At 39.1% G+C, this 14,800-nt stretch overlaps 1 protein-coding gene across 1 annotated transcript; it reads left to right on the forward strand.

The window, feature by feature from the left end:
* The first annotated feature begins 4,023 nt into the window (after positions 1–4,023).
* Positions 4,024–11,335, forward strand: LOC131310640 (putative potassium transporter 12). Its single transcript, XM_058337782.1, has 9 exons — positions 4,024–4,583; positions 5,660–5,888; positions 5,971–6,219; positions 7,722–7,772; positions 8,576–8,836; positions 8,998–9,050; positions 9,201–9,315; positions 9,408–9,662; positions 10,085–11,335. Exons 1-9 carry the CDS (start codon positions 4,353–4,355, stop codon positions 11,140–11,142), a joined length of 2,502 nt encoding a protein of 833 aa, XP_058193765.1. The 5' UTR covers positions 4,024–4,352; the 3' UTR covers positions 11,143–11,335.
* The last annotated feature ends 3,465 nt before the right edge of the window (positions 11,336–14,800 follow it).

A 14,800-nucleotide genomic window follows, 5' to 3' on the forward strand; every position in this document is an offset into this window, starting at 1 on the left:
TACAAAATTCGCCATTTTCGAAATGTTTGCGAACCATAATTTGAAAAGTTAGTTTTGAAACATAATTCTCGCTTGGTATTAGCATTTTAAGGGCATGTTCCTTTCTATGCTTAAGAGGTTTTGCCGAACTTTATATTGGTTTGGCTTTCTCATATTGTGATTATTAGGCCTTGGGCACTACAAATCCTTGAGCCGGCCCTGGGTGGAGAAGGATAGATGGAGAATGGTAAATGGAGGTATTTGGTGAAAGTTAATTAGAAAAAAGATACAATGGGAATTTTTGAAAAAAAATGGCCATAATGAACCATTGGTCCCACCATTGCCATTTTTTGGCCAAATGACTATTTTTTTTTGCTCGGCGCCAAATGACAATATTCATGGCCATATTATGGAAATGGCTTAAGTTAAAATGGGTCAACCATTAAACTTGCTCTTCTTAGAGCATCCGCAATGGCAATAATCAAAATTAATAATCAAAATGTGCCACGTCAGCATTTGATTATCCATTTAGTTCATAATCAAACTTAACAAACTTACCTCCACATTGATTATTTTTGCATCCCTATAAAAAAAACTCCTCACAATACGCAATGCACCTATGTCCAATTGCAAACAGGTTCTAATCACGCACCCGACCACACCAAATTATTCGTCTCGATGAGACGATTCTAATGTGGGGTGTTTTTTTAGTTTTTTAGTTTTAAATTTGGTTATTGGGTTTGGCTATTGAGTTTTGGTTATTGGTAAAAATTGTTAAGTTTGGTTATGGAATGAGTGAAATTTGGTTATTTGCTAAAAGACTTATAACTTTGCTTATTACAATATGAGGTATTTTTTTTAACATTGTTGTTAAATTTACTTATCCATATTAATTTGCTTATTACAATGTGGATGCTCTTACCTCTTGGGTCATTTTTTCTATATGAATGATAAGTTGATAATTTCACGTGAATTGAATAAAGATAAAAAGGTGCTAATAGACAAAAGAGGAGTATTAAAATGATTGCCCTATCATAAATTGTTAACTTCGTTAGTGGATATTAATGGATAGCATAGTTGTTTGTGTTCTCGTGCATTGAATGAGCTCAATAGTAGTTATTACCAGTGACGGATTCAGGAATTCTCTCCAGTAGGGCACCAATTTTTACTACACTTGAACAAAAATTTACAATTAAACACAATATAAATTTAAAGGGAAAATTTCTCTTATTTCCCTTCGACTTTTGCCTAAAATTCAATTTGGTCTTTCACCTTCTAATTTGGACAAACAAATACTTTGACTTTCCAATTGGTTTCAATGCCACCCTTTAGTTGGATACCGTTACATTTTTGGATGGAAAATCAACTTGGGAGGGGCAGAATTGTCCATTCCCCTCCTCCTTCAAAACCCAAGTTTCTTTCTCCTCCCCCACCCATCCTTTCCTCCTGTCCCTCTCCCTCTACGTCTCTCCTCCTCCCCTTCCCTCCTCCAGTCCTTCCTCCCCGCCTCCATCTCCTCTGACCAATTCCATGTCACCTACTAACCACCACCCCTCTACCTCGACGTCTCTCTTTCCTCCCCTTCTCTTTCGTCCCTCATCTCCATCTATATCCAAACAAAAAACCAGTAAAAAAAAACCCTTTCTTAAAATTCTAACTCCAAGAAAGAGTAATTCTGGGTTCGCTACAATCTCCCCTGTTTTGAGATAGAGTAGGTTTCAAGCTTGTAGCCACTTTTGAATCGAAATCCAATTGTTAATTTGATCTGTAGATACCGTTACCAGATTGGTCATTAGCTTGAGGGAATGGGCACCGAAAATCCTCTGAATTTAAGCATGAAAATGTTTCCAGATTACACCTACCATCTGTTTGATACAATGTCCCATGGTCCCCTGTTTTGAACAGGAATCCTCACAGTAGCACATAAACCCAACTAAACTACTCAACAAAGGAAAGGAAGCTCTCTCTCATTACCATGTACGCATTCTAAAATAATTTCCTCACCCAAACGTTTGATTTAACTTTGATACTTGTTCCAGCTCTTTAATCCCGAGGTAATCGAGAACTCGCTTGGTGAAGCTCCGGTCGGGCTTGAATTGATTCATCATCAAATTAACTCAATTAATCGTGGTTTTACTAACTGGGCCGAGTTTCCATTTCGCCTTCCTCACTTGCTTGGCAACCAATTCGATTAACTCCCTGATTTCACATGACACCTTGATTGCACGAAATGGAAGAACATCAAGAACAGTGGCGATTGTTTGAATTGAAACCCGCAACTGGGTCACCATGAAATTGGCTTTAATCACTAAGCGAGTTCAAAAACACGGTCAAATATTTGGGCATGGTTTTGCAGAGAGGGAGAAAGGAATGGATGGCTGAGGGAGGAGAGAGACTTGGGTTTTGGGGGAGGAGAGGAATGGACAATTCTACCCCTCAAAAACAGTCACGTGCTGGGCACATGTAAATTTTCCGTCCAAAAATGTAACAGCATCCAACTAAGGGGTGACATTGGAACCAATTGGAAAGTCGAAGTATTTGTTTGTCCAAATTGAAAGGTGAAGGACCAAATTGAATTTTAGACAAAAGTTGAAGGGATATAAAAGAAATTTTCTCCAAATTTAAACTTCATCATATGAGAAAGGGGAAATAATTTCAAAAAATTCCTAAAAATAAACACAAAAAAGGGTTATAATCCCTTTATGGCTTCTCTAATGAGAGCCACCATCAAGGGGCAAAATTGAAAAAAATAATGCTCATGTTTTTTCATTAGTGAATTATTTATAATGTGATTGTGTGTGTTTATTACATTGTTTAAAAAATTAAGTGCTTCAATTTTTAATCAATTTGAATAGATACAAAGTTTTTTTTTTGATCATATTATTTTAAAGGGTCATAATTAATTTTTGTCTTTAGAGATCTTATTGAGAGCCGTAGAACCAAATGAAGAGCAGATACTTAAGTGCTCCAATTTTCAATCCGTTTGAATCGGTACAAAGATCTTATTTTTTTGATTATTTTATCCTAAAGAGTCATAATTAATTTTTGGTTCTAGAGCTTTCAAATGAGAACCCTAAGAGAGCCGTAGAATTAAATAAAGAGCAGATACTTAAGTGTTCCAATTTTCAATCCGTTTGAACCGATGCGAAGATCATATTTGTCTGATCATTTTATTCTTAAAAATCATAATTAATTTTTAGCTCTAGAACTTTCATAATTAATTTCTGGATTAATTTTTGTAAAAAAAAATTTGAATTGAATGGGAGCACGTGACCATAGTGCATCCGTCCCTGGTTATTACTAGTATATAATAGCAACGTTGCACCAATGTTTCACTACCATCACCAAATTTCCAACCTCATTGTGCAACACTTGTTCAAAGGATTTCTCAACCTCAAAGAACAAAAAGGCAACTATTTACAAGAATGTAAGAGGCGCACGAAAGAATGTAGAAATGGCATTTGGAGTGCTGGCAGCATACTTTTCCATTGTACAAGGCTCAGCTTATTTACGCCTTAACGATTTCAAAAAGATTTTAATTGTATCGGAAAGACTTGCATTATTTTGTACGACATGATCATTGAAGACGAGCAGGAGGACATTTTAGATCAGCAAAGATGTTGTGAACGTGTATGGCCCGACAGTTCATGTAGGCTCCGTTCCAGAATCATAAATAAATACTTATTTTTTAAAAAGGCAATTTTAAGTTTAAAAATAATATGTTTACGCAAATAATTTTTCTACCAATATGAATCTTGTTTGATAGATCTCATTAAGATCTTTTATACGGTGCAAAAAAAATAAAAAAATAATTTTTCATTTACGTTATTTTTTAGTTTGAAAATGTGAAATAAACTGTTTATTTTTTCAGAAAATTTATGGAACAAGGTGTAAAAAGTTTTTGTAGATGAAGAGATAAAAAAGTGAAAAAGAGTGAATAATTTTCCACGTTTAAAAAAAAAAGAGCGCCTGGAACGGGCACACCCGAACCTGTGAGGAGGATCCCGTTTTCTCGTATAATTAGGGCCACACATGTCACCGCAGATGTCCTATTTCGATTCGGTTGTTGTTGTTTTGTCCGTTACCAATTAGTGATCCCCTCTCTCTCCTCTGTGCTCACGAACGTGCCTGTTTCTTCCCTGTCTGCACGCGATCTTCAGAAAGAAACCTAAATAATACTCAATACTCCTCTTCCGTCACATCACCCATTGGTGATTTGCTATTGGTGAAGTAAAACAGCACCCAACAGGGTTTTGCCCAAACATTTGGGAATTCTAACACCTGGGTTCTTCCGGGTTGTGTCAGAAAATGATGAATTCATAACTTTTTTTCCGGTTCTAGGTTGAGAAGAGAGTTTTTCTCTTTGTGGGTCTATGGAAGAAGAAAGGATTGAGGAGAGCAGTGAGAGGTTGTTGAGAACTGGGTCGACCAGGTGGGTTGATGGGAGTGAAGTTGACTCGGAGACCACGCCGTGGTCGTTGCATGATGAGAGTGGTGAAGCGTATGGATCTGTCAGGAGGAGGTTGGTCAAGAAGGCCAGGAGAGTTGATTCCTTCGATGTCGAAGCCATGGAAATTGCTGGTTCTCATGGCCACCATTCCAAGGTAATGTTAAAAAAACCCTGGATCATATGTTCAAATATGGATCTCTGCAATGGCCCTTGGAATTAGGCATGTATGTCATTATTCCCTTTAATGTTGGGGCTGGCACTAATTGGGGATGCGTATGTTGTTTAGGTATTGGAATTAAGTTTCTAATTGCCCTTATTTCAGGGAAATGCTTTGTACACAGATGTCCGGACGCACATGAACCTGTTCGATGCGTGTGGGGTCTACATAAGACTCACATGTATTGAACGGCTCCAAGCACATCTGTGTTGGTAGCACTGCACTTTTATCAGTTGCATAGGACTGATATGTGCACTTCTTATGCTGTCTTGTGATGGGCTAAGATTGATGCAGAACTGAAATGAATTTGTACGATATTTGGGGACCACGGCCTTTGTTGTTCCTCCATTTCTGTTGATTCCAATAACCACTAGCAAACGGGCGTTCTGCAAAACTCTTGTGACCAAGTATATAACTGTAATTGAACTCCTCTAAGCAATTTCACCCAATTGCAAGTGTATTGTTGATAAACTTAACCCTCTTTGTCTGTATGTGTGTGTGGAACGCAAATCTCATAAGCCATTTACTCGATAGCCAAAGCAACTACAAATTAATGAAGCTTGGGTATACACTTGACAGGAAACACTTTTAACTTGTGACATTCCAGGCACTTTGCTTGTCAAACTCAGGGAAACAAACATTGTAACTCAAGAAAGTGCACATTCGGAGTGTGTGGCTTTCGGTAGTCATTCTTTCTTCCATTTTGTTTCCGAGACAGACTCATGGGCGGTTTATTTGCTGTCAATTAGGATTCTACTATATTGTGATGCGCACTCCTTTATTTATTTCTCCGGGCTATTTTCCCTGCCAAGGAATCAAAATAACAAGGACCCTATTGCTGTCAAAACTGGGATAAAGGATGTTTCTTTTAACTTTTAACACTTGAATGTCAAAGTTCTTTGCATTGAAAGGTTTATATGCCAGTAAAAGAATAAAATCCTTCTCTTGCATACTTTTTTTTTTTTGTGTGTGTGTGATCGGCCTCTTACAATACTTATTGATTCATAAAACAGGACTCTTCCATTTGGCAAACTCTTGCATTGTCATTTCAAACACTTGGCGTTGTATATGGTGACATGGGCACAAGCCCTCTATATGTTTTTGCTGATGTGTTCAGCAAGGTGCCCATCAAGTCAGAGGTTGAAATCTTGGGGGCATTATCCCTAGTAATGTACACAATTGCCCTTCTGCCTTTAGCAAAATATGTTTTTGTAGTGCTCAAAGCTAATGATAATGGTGAAGGTATGGGTTCACATCCCCAAATTATTTTCTAATAACGTTTACATCCATAAATCTACTGACAAGCTGATTACTCCATTTTTAGGAGGAACCTTTGCTCTATATTCACTGATCTGCCGGTACGCGAAGGTGAATCGGCTACCAAATCGTCAGCCGGCTGATGAACTAATCTCCAGTTTTAAGCTGAAACTGCCAACTCCAGAGTTAGAAAGGGCTTTGGGTATAAAAGAGACCTTGGAACGGAAATCCTCCATGAAGACCCTTCTCTTGCTGTTGGTTCTGATGGGAACTTCCATGGTGATAGGAGATGGCATTCTTACCCCGGCAATATCTGGTGATTTGTTTCCTATATAAGTCCATCTCCAGCACAATTTAGGGTATACAGAAATGTTTGCGAGATAACTGGAGGCCTTGAGCTAAAAGGGTTGCAATAAGTAGGCTTTTGTAACAAGGCTAATATTCATTGGCAAATGAAGATTTGTGACTCATAGTTGCAAGACCTCAAGTATCTTGTATTGACTAACTCTGAAGAGTACTAAAATGCTGTCAGAAGCTCCATTCAGTCTAGCCGTATGAAGACTCTGAACTAGACTACTAGTTGTATCTTTATGCAACAGATTTTTTGATAAAGCCTTGACCCTTAGGAAAACCAATATTACCTGGGGTCCTGGTCTGGTGGAGGTTATAGAGCTCCACTGCATGATATGTGTTCTAATCAACTGAGACTAACACTTTGTTGAGTTCTGACTTAGATATTCCTTTTTGCTACTTATAAAACAAACTAAACTAACCATTAAATTGCTTATCTCGCAAACTAAACTAACCATTGGTTAGCTTATCTCTTATCTGCAAAATCTTCAAAAATGCATGCCTGTAGAAAGTCACCTAGCTAAACAAATACCATTTGGGTTGCTTTGAATAAATTGTTATGGAGAAAACGTTGCTTGGATGAGAAGTATATGCCCCCATCTCACTTATGGAGTCACAATCACATGTCTGCTGTTAAATTTCTTGCTCAAAACGCCCAAGTCTCACATACTACATGGGGGATGCTATTATTCTGATGTGGCAATTTTTTAAACACCAGCCTTGAGACTCTAACCCACTTGTGGAGAGGTAGACAATAGAATTGGAAGACATAATCCGAGATGTAAATTGGTGCACTTATGGCACGAACAATGGGGGAACTAATTACTAGGAAAATAACTGAGTCTTAAACCAAAGCCCCCCCCAAGCCTAGCTCTGTTTTGGTGCTAAAGCATACAACTTTAAACCACTTCACTATGGACAGAGAGGCCCCCAAGGCTGATCTATCAACTTAGGAGGCGGGTGGGACAACTTCTAACTCTTGCAATAACTTTTGTAAAAGGTCCTACGACAAGTATTCACACAATCTATGAGGGAAGAAACAACTCATATTCCAGGAGACCCAATATCAAGGTTTACATGGTGGTTGTCTGGTTGATGTGTGCGGTAGGAATGACGTGCCAATTATAAACTATGCTCATTTCTGAATGGTGGAAACAATAAAACCCTGAAATGCCTGAGCTTTTTCACCTGAAGGTTGAAACTGAACCTAAAACTTACTGAAGTATCTTGGACATCAATGTGTGTATGGCATTCAGATTTTTTCATTGTCCTTCAACTGTTGGTTGGAATCATCGTGGCCAGGGATGCTAAATTTTATCACAGCACCGCCTTTTTCACTAGGAAAGTGTAATTTGACCTTTTACTCTAAGTATGGATGTGCATTCACCATCATGTTTCCTTTGTGGAATTTTATTGATCCAACTTGCTTAAGAGTTGAATTCTGATTTTGGCTTTTCTCTCTTGCAGTCATGTCTGCTGTGAGTGGTCTTCAGGGTAAAATTTCAGGATTCGGTACAAGTGGGTAACTTGTTCTTCTCTCAAACTGTATTGAATTGCAATTGTATTGACTGAATTTCAGCGGAGGGATAACTTACTTTTCAGATTGTTGTTTTCCCATCAGTTGCTGTACTATTCATTACGAGATGGTTGAGTAGCCTTTTTGACCTAGGTAGTTCAAAGACCATGCCGAGCGGCCGAAACCACGAATTCACTCAAAATTTGAGCAGCTCTTAAGGCTCAGATTTTCATCAGTTGCTCTACTATTCATTACGAGATGGTTGAGTAGCCTTTTTGACCTAGGTAGTTCAAAGGCCATGCCGAGCGGCCGAAACCACGAATTCTCTCAAAATTTGAGCAGCTCTTAAGGCTCAGATTTTCATGTTGGCATGATGCTTTTGTTAGCTACATTTCAGAGACGTTTCGAAAACATAGGCTGAAAAAGGTAGAAATTTCAAATGAGATTGAGAATGAGTGCAAAAGTCATAGTGCATGATTCTAATAGGTGTCGAAGAACTCAATGTGTTGACTTGTTTCGTAAAATATCGACATGTGCGTTTTGGTATGTGTAGGTGGAAACTTAGGAATTTTGGGATTCCATTAATGTTACGTTTGGATCTCCTAGAAAACAGAGATGTATCGGCAGTTCCAATGGAAACAGAAAGGAATTTTGTTCCTTGGAAGCTAATTTATGGTATTTCCTTGGGTGCAGCAAGACTTACCATGAAAGTTTTCAGCGAGAAGCTCATAGAACTTTTGTTTTACGACTGGTGTGAAATGCTAACATAGAGCCCTTATACCAATTTTTTTTAATTTGTTTGCAGGTGCTTTAGTTATTGTGTCAGTTGTTATCCTTGTGGGGTTGTTTAGCATACAGCAGTTTGGGACTAGTAAAGTTGGTGTTACATTTGCTCCTGCACTTGCTTTGTGGTTCTTTAGTTTGGGTGCTATTGGACTTTACAACCTGATTACGCACGATTACACTGTCTTGAGGGCCTTCAATCCAGCTTATATCTATTTTTTCTTCAAGAGGAACACTGGAAAGGCATGGTCAGCTCTTGGTGGTTGTGTTTTATGCATTACAGGTATGTAATATGTTGAGCCCCATGTTCCTTTTGAAGCAGTTACTTTACTTCGGCTGCGTTTGGGATGCCTTTTGGATTTCAAAATCACAATGAGAAACAGTTAGTCCCTTTGACCACTTCACTTCTAGTTACATGACACAGCCTATGATCTATGTTTGCAGGAGCAGAAGCAATGTTTGCTGATTTGGGCCATTTCTCTGTACCGTCTATACAGGTACCAGTTTCACCTTAGTACTCCACAATGACTTGGCTCCCGCACTGATCTACTCATAAATTGCATAAACAGAGTATAGCTTAATTTTTTATTAAAAAAGAAAAAGAGTAGCTTATCACATATTCTCTACTGACTTCGAGTCTTCAACAGATTGCCTTCACTTTTGTGGTATTCCCGTGCCTTCTGTTGGCTTATATTGGTCAAGCTGCATATTTAATGAAATACCCAGATTCAGTTGAACGAATTTTTTATGATTCTATCCCAGGTAATGTAGAGCTCCATAATTTGGCTGATGTTCAAATCCCTAATGAAGATAAATGTTCTTTTCATTGACGGGTGTTGTATTTCATCATACAGAGGTCTTTTTTTGGCCTGTTTTTGTGATCGCCACAATTGCTGCAATAATTGCCAGTCAAGCCATGATATCTGCTTCATTTTCATGTGTCAAACAATCCATGGCTCTTGGATGCTTCCCAAGGCTTAAAATTGTTCACACCTCAAGGCGGCTGATGGGTCAAATATACATCCCTGTGATCAATTGGTTTCTGATGACCATGTGTGTGTTGGTCGTCGCGACCTTTCGAAGCACCACTGACATTGCAAATGCATATGGTAAAGCTTTTGTTTAAGCATTCTTAAGGTACTTTTTGAATGGTAACAAAAGGTCTTGTCTAAAAAGGTTGGGCTTAGTTTTCGTTTGAAATTATTCAAATGCTTTTAATCAAAAAATTATGTAAACATTTCTGGCAAAATGCAAAATCTAGGGAATTAGTTAGGGCTGACATTGTTTACTTGATGATGCAATTCTTCTCATTATTCATTGTTACGGTTTGTGCGAACATGTATGTAATAAATCGATGCTAAAAGCTTTAAATGGTTTCTGGGACCTAATAAGTACCTGACTCTTTTGATACTTTGCTATCGCATAGGATCAATGACATTAGAATGAGAAGTACAAGCTTGCTGTTACAGGTGATACCCAATTTTGTGACCTATTTTGTTTTTACTACTGAGACTTTAAACTTCCCTTGCAGGCATAGCAGAAGTTGGTGTGATGATCGTCACCACGACCTTGGTGACACTTGTGATGCTTCTAATTTGGCAAACCAATTTGATTCTGGCCCTGTGTTTCCCACTTGTATTTGGAACAGTAGAGCTCATCTACTTATCTGCAGTCCTATCAAAAATCTTAGAAGGCGGTTGGCTTCCCCTTGCTTTTGCTTCTATCTTTCTCTGTGTGATGTACACTTGGAACTATGGGAGCGTGTTAAAGTACCAAAGTGAGGTAAGGGAGAAGATCTCAATGGATTTCTTAATTGAGCTGGGCTCCAGCCTCGGTACAGTTAGGGTTCCGGGAATGGGATTAATGTACAATGAGCTTGTCCAAGGGATTCCTTCGGTTTTTGGACAGTTCCTATTGGACCTTCCTGCTATCCACTCTACACTCGTATTCGTTTGCATCAAGTATGTCCCGGTTCCGGTTGTCCCCCAAGAAGAAAGGTTTCTGTTCCGGAGGGTTGGCCCTAAAGACTACCATATGTTTCGGTGTGTTGCACGGTACGGCTACAAAGATGTCAGAAAGGAAGATCACCGTGCGTTTGAGCAACTTCTGGTCGAAAGCCTAGAGAAATTTTTGAGAAGGGAGGCTCAAGATTTTGCCTTGGAGAGCAATTTGGAGGAGATCGACAGTATTTCTGAACAGTCAAGGGAATCAAGGGACTCTGGGTTCCCACAAGTTTATGGGACATTGGAGCTCAGGATTCCTTTGATGGGTGATCAAAGATTGGACGAAGCGGGAAGCTCAGCTTCGTTCGAACATCTGTCAGCGGCATTGCCGTCTAGTGTAATGTCATCAGATGAGGATCCAAGCCTTGAGTATGAGCTTTCAGCTCTTCGCGAAGCCATGGAGTCTGGATTTACTTACTTGCTTGGAGATGGTACCGTGAAGGCGAAGAAAAGCTCTTGGTTTATCAAGAAGTTAGTTATAAACTACTTCTATGCATTCCTGAGGAAGAACTGCAGAGGCGGTGCTGCTACTATGAAGGTTCCGCATACCAATATAATTCGAGTTGGAATGACATACATGGTTTGATCTAGTATATAATCAAAAATTTTCTTTTTATTGGCTACTATTATAGCCTTTATGAGGTTTAGGAAAATTCTTGATAAAGCCTATATATGAGAGGTTTAGGAAAATTCTTGAAAACAACATGACTTGTACCACCAGAAATATCTGGGTGGGTTTTTGGGACCTAATGTTATGTTTGGATAAGTAGACCCCTGTACATACATGACCAGAAGCCGAAATCTTCAATGATTTAGGACTGCAGCGATTACCCATTGAATTGGGTCTTGCAAAGACCGACCATCTTCAGCTCGGTCTGCAACAAAAACTTGATCCATGCGAGATATTTCACCACCCGGTTTGAACATTTTAATGCTGGAGTACCCCGCACCAGTTAATTTTTTGTTGCAGATACTTTCGATGAAGACTGGTACATCTTCTCAGGACTCATTCCAGTCCCTGGGTACCAGCCCAAGTCTGACTCATTCCACCCGCTAGGTGACGGCCCAGCCGCCCAAGTCTTGTACCAGTACCACAATCCGCAAAGCCAATTATAACAATCTTGGCACCTTAGTTAGAGGGGATTAATCACATTAACCTGGAGAAATTCTAGTGACCGGGTCGTTTTAAGCTGCACAACCCGTTTTCATCTGTTTTTCTGCCAAATAAATTTTCCCCCCCAAGTACTATTGAATTCTAAATCGTACTTGTTGCGCGAAGCAATTTGTTTCTTATGGCAATTTTTCTGAAGTTGTCATCTGTAGAAACTTTATATCGATCTTAAAACTAATTAGCAATGAGTGAAGAGGTCTAAAATGTTATTAAGTGATCACTCATTCTACTCCTAAGTAATGTGGGACTCTATTTCTTAACACCATCCCTCTGAGCATTACTTCGGAACTATTATGCTATATTTGCATAGTCGGAATTACACAATGATTAGCTGGGAAAAAGGAATAGGTAAAGAGAACACAGTTTTGAGTTTGTATAGGTGTAACGATCCTGATTTTTGGTAAATAAAAATTTCGTTAAATATTTAAATTTTATTTTTATTTACTTGGATTTGCTACTAAATTTTTTTTTTAATTTTTATAATCCGTCATAATTAGATTTGAGACTTATAAAATTATATCTTTCACGCCGAGCAATCTAGTCATTTTCTAAAAACAAGTATGCTTATAAAAGCACTTGTATATTTTCCTAACGAGTTAGATAAAATCTTTAAATTATATTTCTTGGCTAGAAATCCTACTTGGCGAGTAAGGTTAGTTTCCAACCGACTAGTTGGACAAACCAAACTACCGATTCACCTAGTTACATTACCCTAACCCTAATTGGACCTTTTAGACCATCTTTGAGCCTTATGAACCCCTCCAAACCCTATAGGACCATTAGACCATAGGAGTAATCATTTTACTCCCATGACAAGTCATTTCAAACCCTAATTATTACCAATATTCCTTTACCCCTTGGTTCATAATTGTTAGGAAAATTTTTGTCCCTTGGTTAATAGACTTTTGACTTGCCAATGAGCATGACAAGACAAGTCATACTTGGAATCTCATCATTTAGCTTCCAAAGGAATTAAGGCTAGCTTTGCCATGCATGCACACCTATGTTCTAGACTTAAACCTAATAATTCTAGACTTACTTTCCTAGACATATGTACCTAGGAGGGAGAGAGAGGCCGAGAGTGAGAGAGTGGGGTGGAGTGTGTGCATGAGTTTTGATTACTTACACAAGCAACATTTATAGCCTTAAGCCTATTTTTGACCACTTGCCAACCCATTTCTAGTCTTTCAAAGTACAAAGTTAGCCAATGATTTATTCTTTCTTACAAGCAACCTCCCCATAGACTTGACAAGTCCAAAACCCTTCATGATGGCCTAAGATTTGGCCTAAAATAGAAGTGACAAGTCATGGAAGGCTATGACTTGATTGAAAGACTTGAAATGACCACTCAATGGAGCAAATCCATGGGAGAGAGAGATATGGCTGGCCATAGAGGAGGGAGGAGGAGCTCAAGTGTTGGCTATAAATAGCATCCCATGTCTTCCATTCAACTCACACTCTCACTCAATTGCCATTTTCATTTTCCAGACAGCTTACTGCCCTTCACGAATCCTCATTTTTCTTCTGCTTAAAGTAGTTTTTGGAACCAACTCCCTTCGAAAAAGTTGTAGAGCACTTCGAAACCTTCAAGTTAGACCCAAGAACCACCCCAATCGGTGAAGAAATGACAAAGATATTGGCATCCGAATTTCAGTAAAAATCTCGGATTTCCATTTCCAGACAGCATACTGTCTCTTCCTTTATCACCATTTTTCTCCTACCTAAAGTAGTTTCTAGGATCAACTTCCTTCACGAAAGTTGTAGAGCACTTCGAGAGCTTCAATTTTGACCCAAGAACGATCATATTCGGCCAAATACTGACCGAGTTACTGCCATTTAAAGTTCGGTCCAGATTTGCGAGTTTCACCACCCGTAAAATCTTCCAACTAGCTTATTCGGCCCCGACTAGTTTCGGATCAAGGTAGATTATTCTTACCCCTAACTCTAAGTTTATCCTTACTCACTTACTTACTTATTCCAAGTAAAATGTATGTTGTTTGATCTTTAAGAAAGAACGGTTTCGAAAGTTAAAACGTTACCATGTGAATCGAAGTATTCGTATTTTGATATTCTAAGGAGTATGAGCTTGCATACATAAATCGAATGTGTTACTTGTGGTATATTATAGAATTGGATGATCTTGTTAGAATGTTTCATGCTTACTTTTGTCCTACTGCAGAGTCTTTGCATGTAAACGAGACACGAGAACCGAGAAAGTAGAAACATGGCACCTAGGGTGTGATTAATGAAAGGAAATGTTTTCCGAGGAAGGAAATATTTTTGAAACTACATTATGACCGGTTTTGGTGGCATAATGTGAGTTGGGTGTGTGTGTTCCAATGGGAATCCGGAAAAAGCGGAACCATTGTGAGGTTGTGTGTGTTCCAATGGGAATCCGGAAAAAGCGGAACTATTGTGAGGTTGTGGGTGTTCCAATGGAGATCCGGAATAGCGGAACCATTGTGAGGTTGTGTGCGTTCCCATGGGAACCCGGACCGGCGGAACCATGGTGAGGTATGGCTTGGTTATCCGCGGAGAGGAGCCAATGCAAGATTTTGTGTGCCAATGGGAACCCGGTGCGGCGGAACCATTGTGAGGATACTCGGAAACCCGGAACGGCGGAACTGAGGTTGGATGTGTTAAACAAATGGTTTTTGAAAGATTGATTTGTAAATGAAAATGTTGACACGGTCTACGACGAGTCGCGTAGGAGAAACACGAAAATCTTGGACACCAACGATAGATGATTAACGAATATGGATGTGTCATTGTTAGCTGTATATACATGTATCATGTGGAAATCGATGATTGTATAACCTGTTGTTTGTAAGTTATGGGTTAGCGGTTATGGGTTTGTTCTGCTGAGCTTTTGTAGCTCACGGTGTTACCTTTTGTGACCCTGACATATTATATCGGTGGCGACGCTGGTATAATGTGTCAGACTTTGTAGATGATCAAGGTGAGCAGTACATCTTGGAGGCCTTTGGAGCTGAAGAGCTGGCTCGAATGGAGGAGCAGGCGGAGCTGTAGTTAGGAACCTTAGTTCCCTTCCCTTGTGTAATAAAAGTACTCT

This window comes from Rhododendron vialii, chromosome 12a (genome assembly GCF_030253575.1).
Source record: "Rhododendron vialii isolate Sample 1 chromosome 12a, ASM3025357v1".
In the NCBI taxonomy this organism is placed as follows: Eukaryota; Viridiplantae; Streptophyta; class Magnoliopsida; order Ericales; family Ericaceae; genus Rhododendron; species Rhododendron vialii.

Bases quoted from the DNA above. Each gene is read 5' to 3' on its own strand.
- LOC131310640 (XM_058337782.1), top strand. From the start codon at position 4,353: ATGGAAGAAGAAAGGATTGAGGAGAGCAGTGAGAGGTTGTTGAGAACT. The intron at 6,220-7,721 runs GTGATTTGTTTC...TCTCTCTTGCAG, and splicing joins TCTTACCCCGGCAATATCTG to TCATGTCTGCTGTGAGTGGT. The intron at 9,663-10,084 runs GTAAAGCTTTTG...CTTCCCTTGCAG, and splicing joins TGACATTGCAAATGCATATG to GCATAGCAGAAGTTGGTGTG.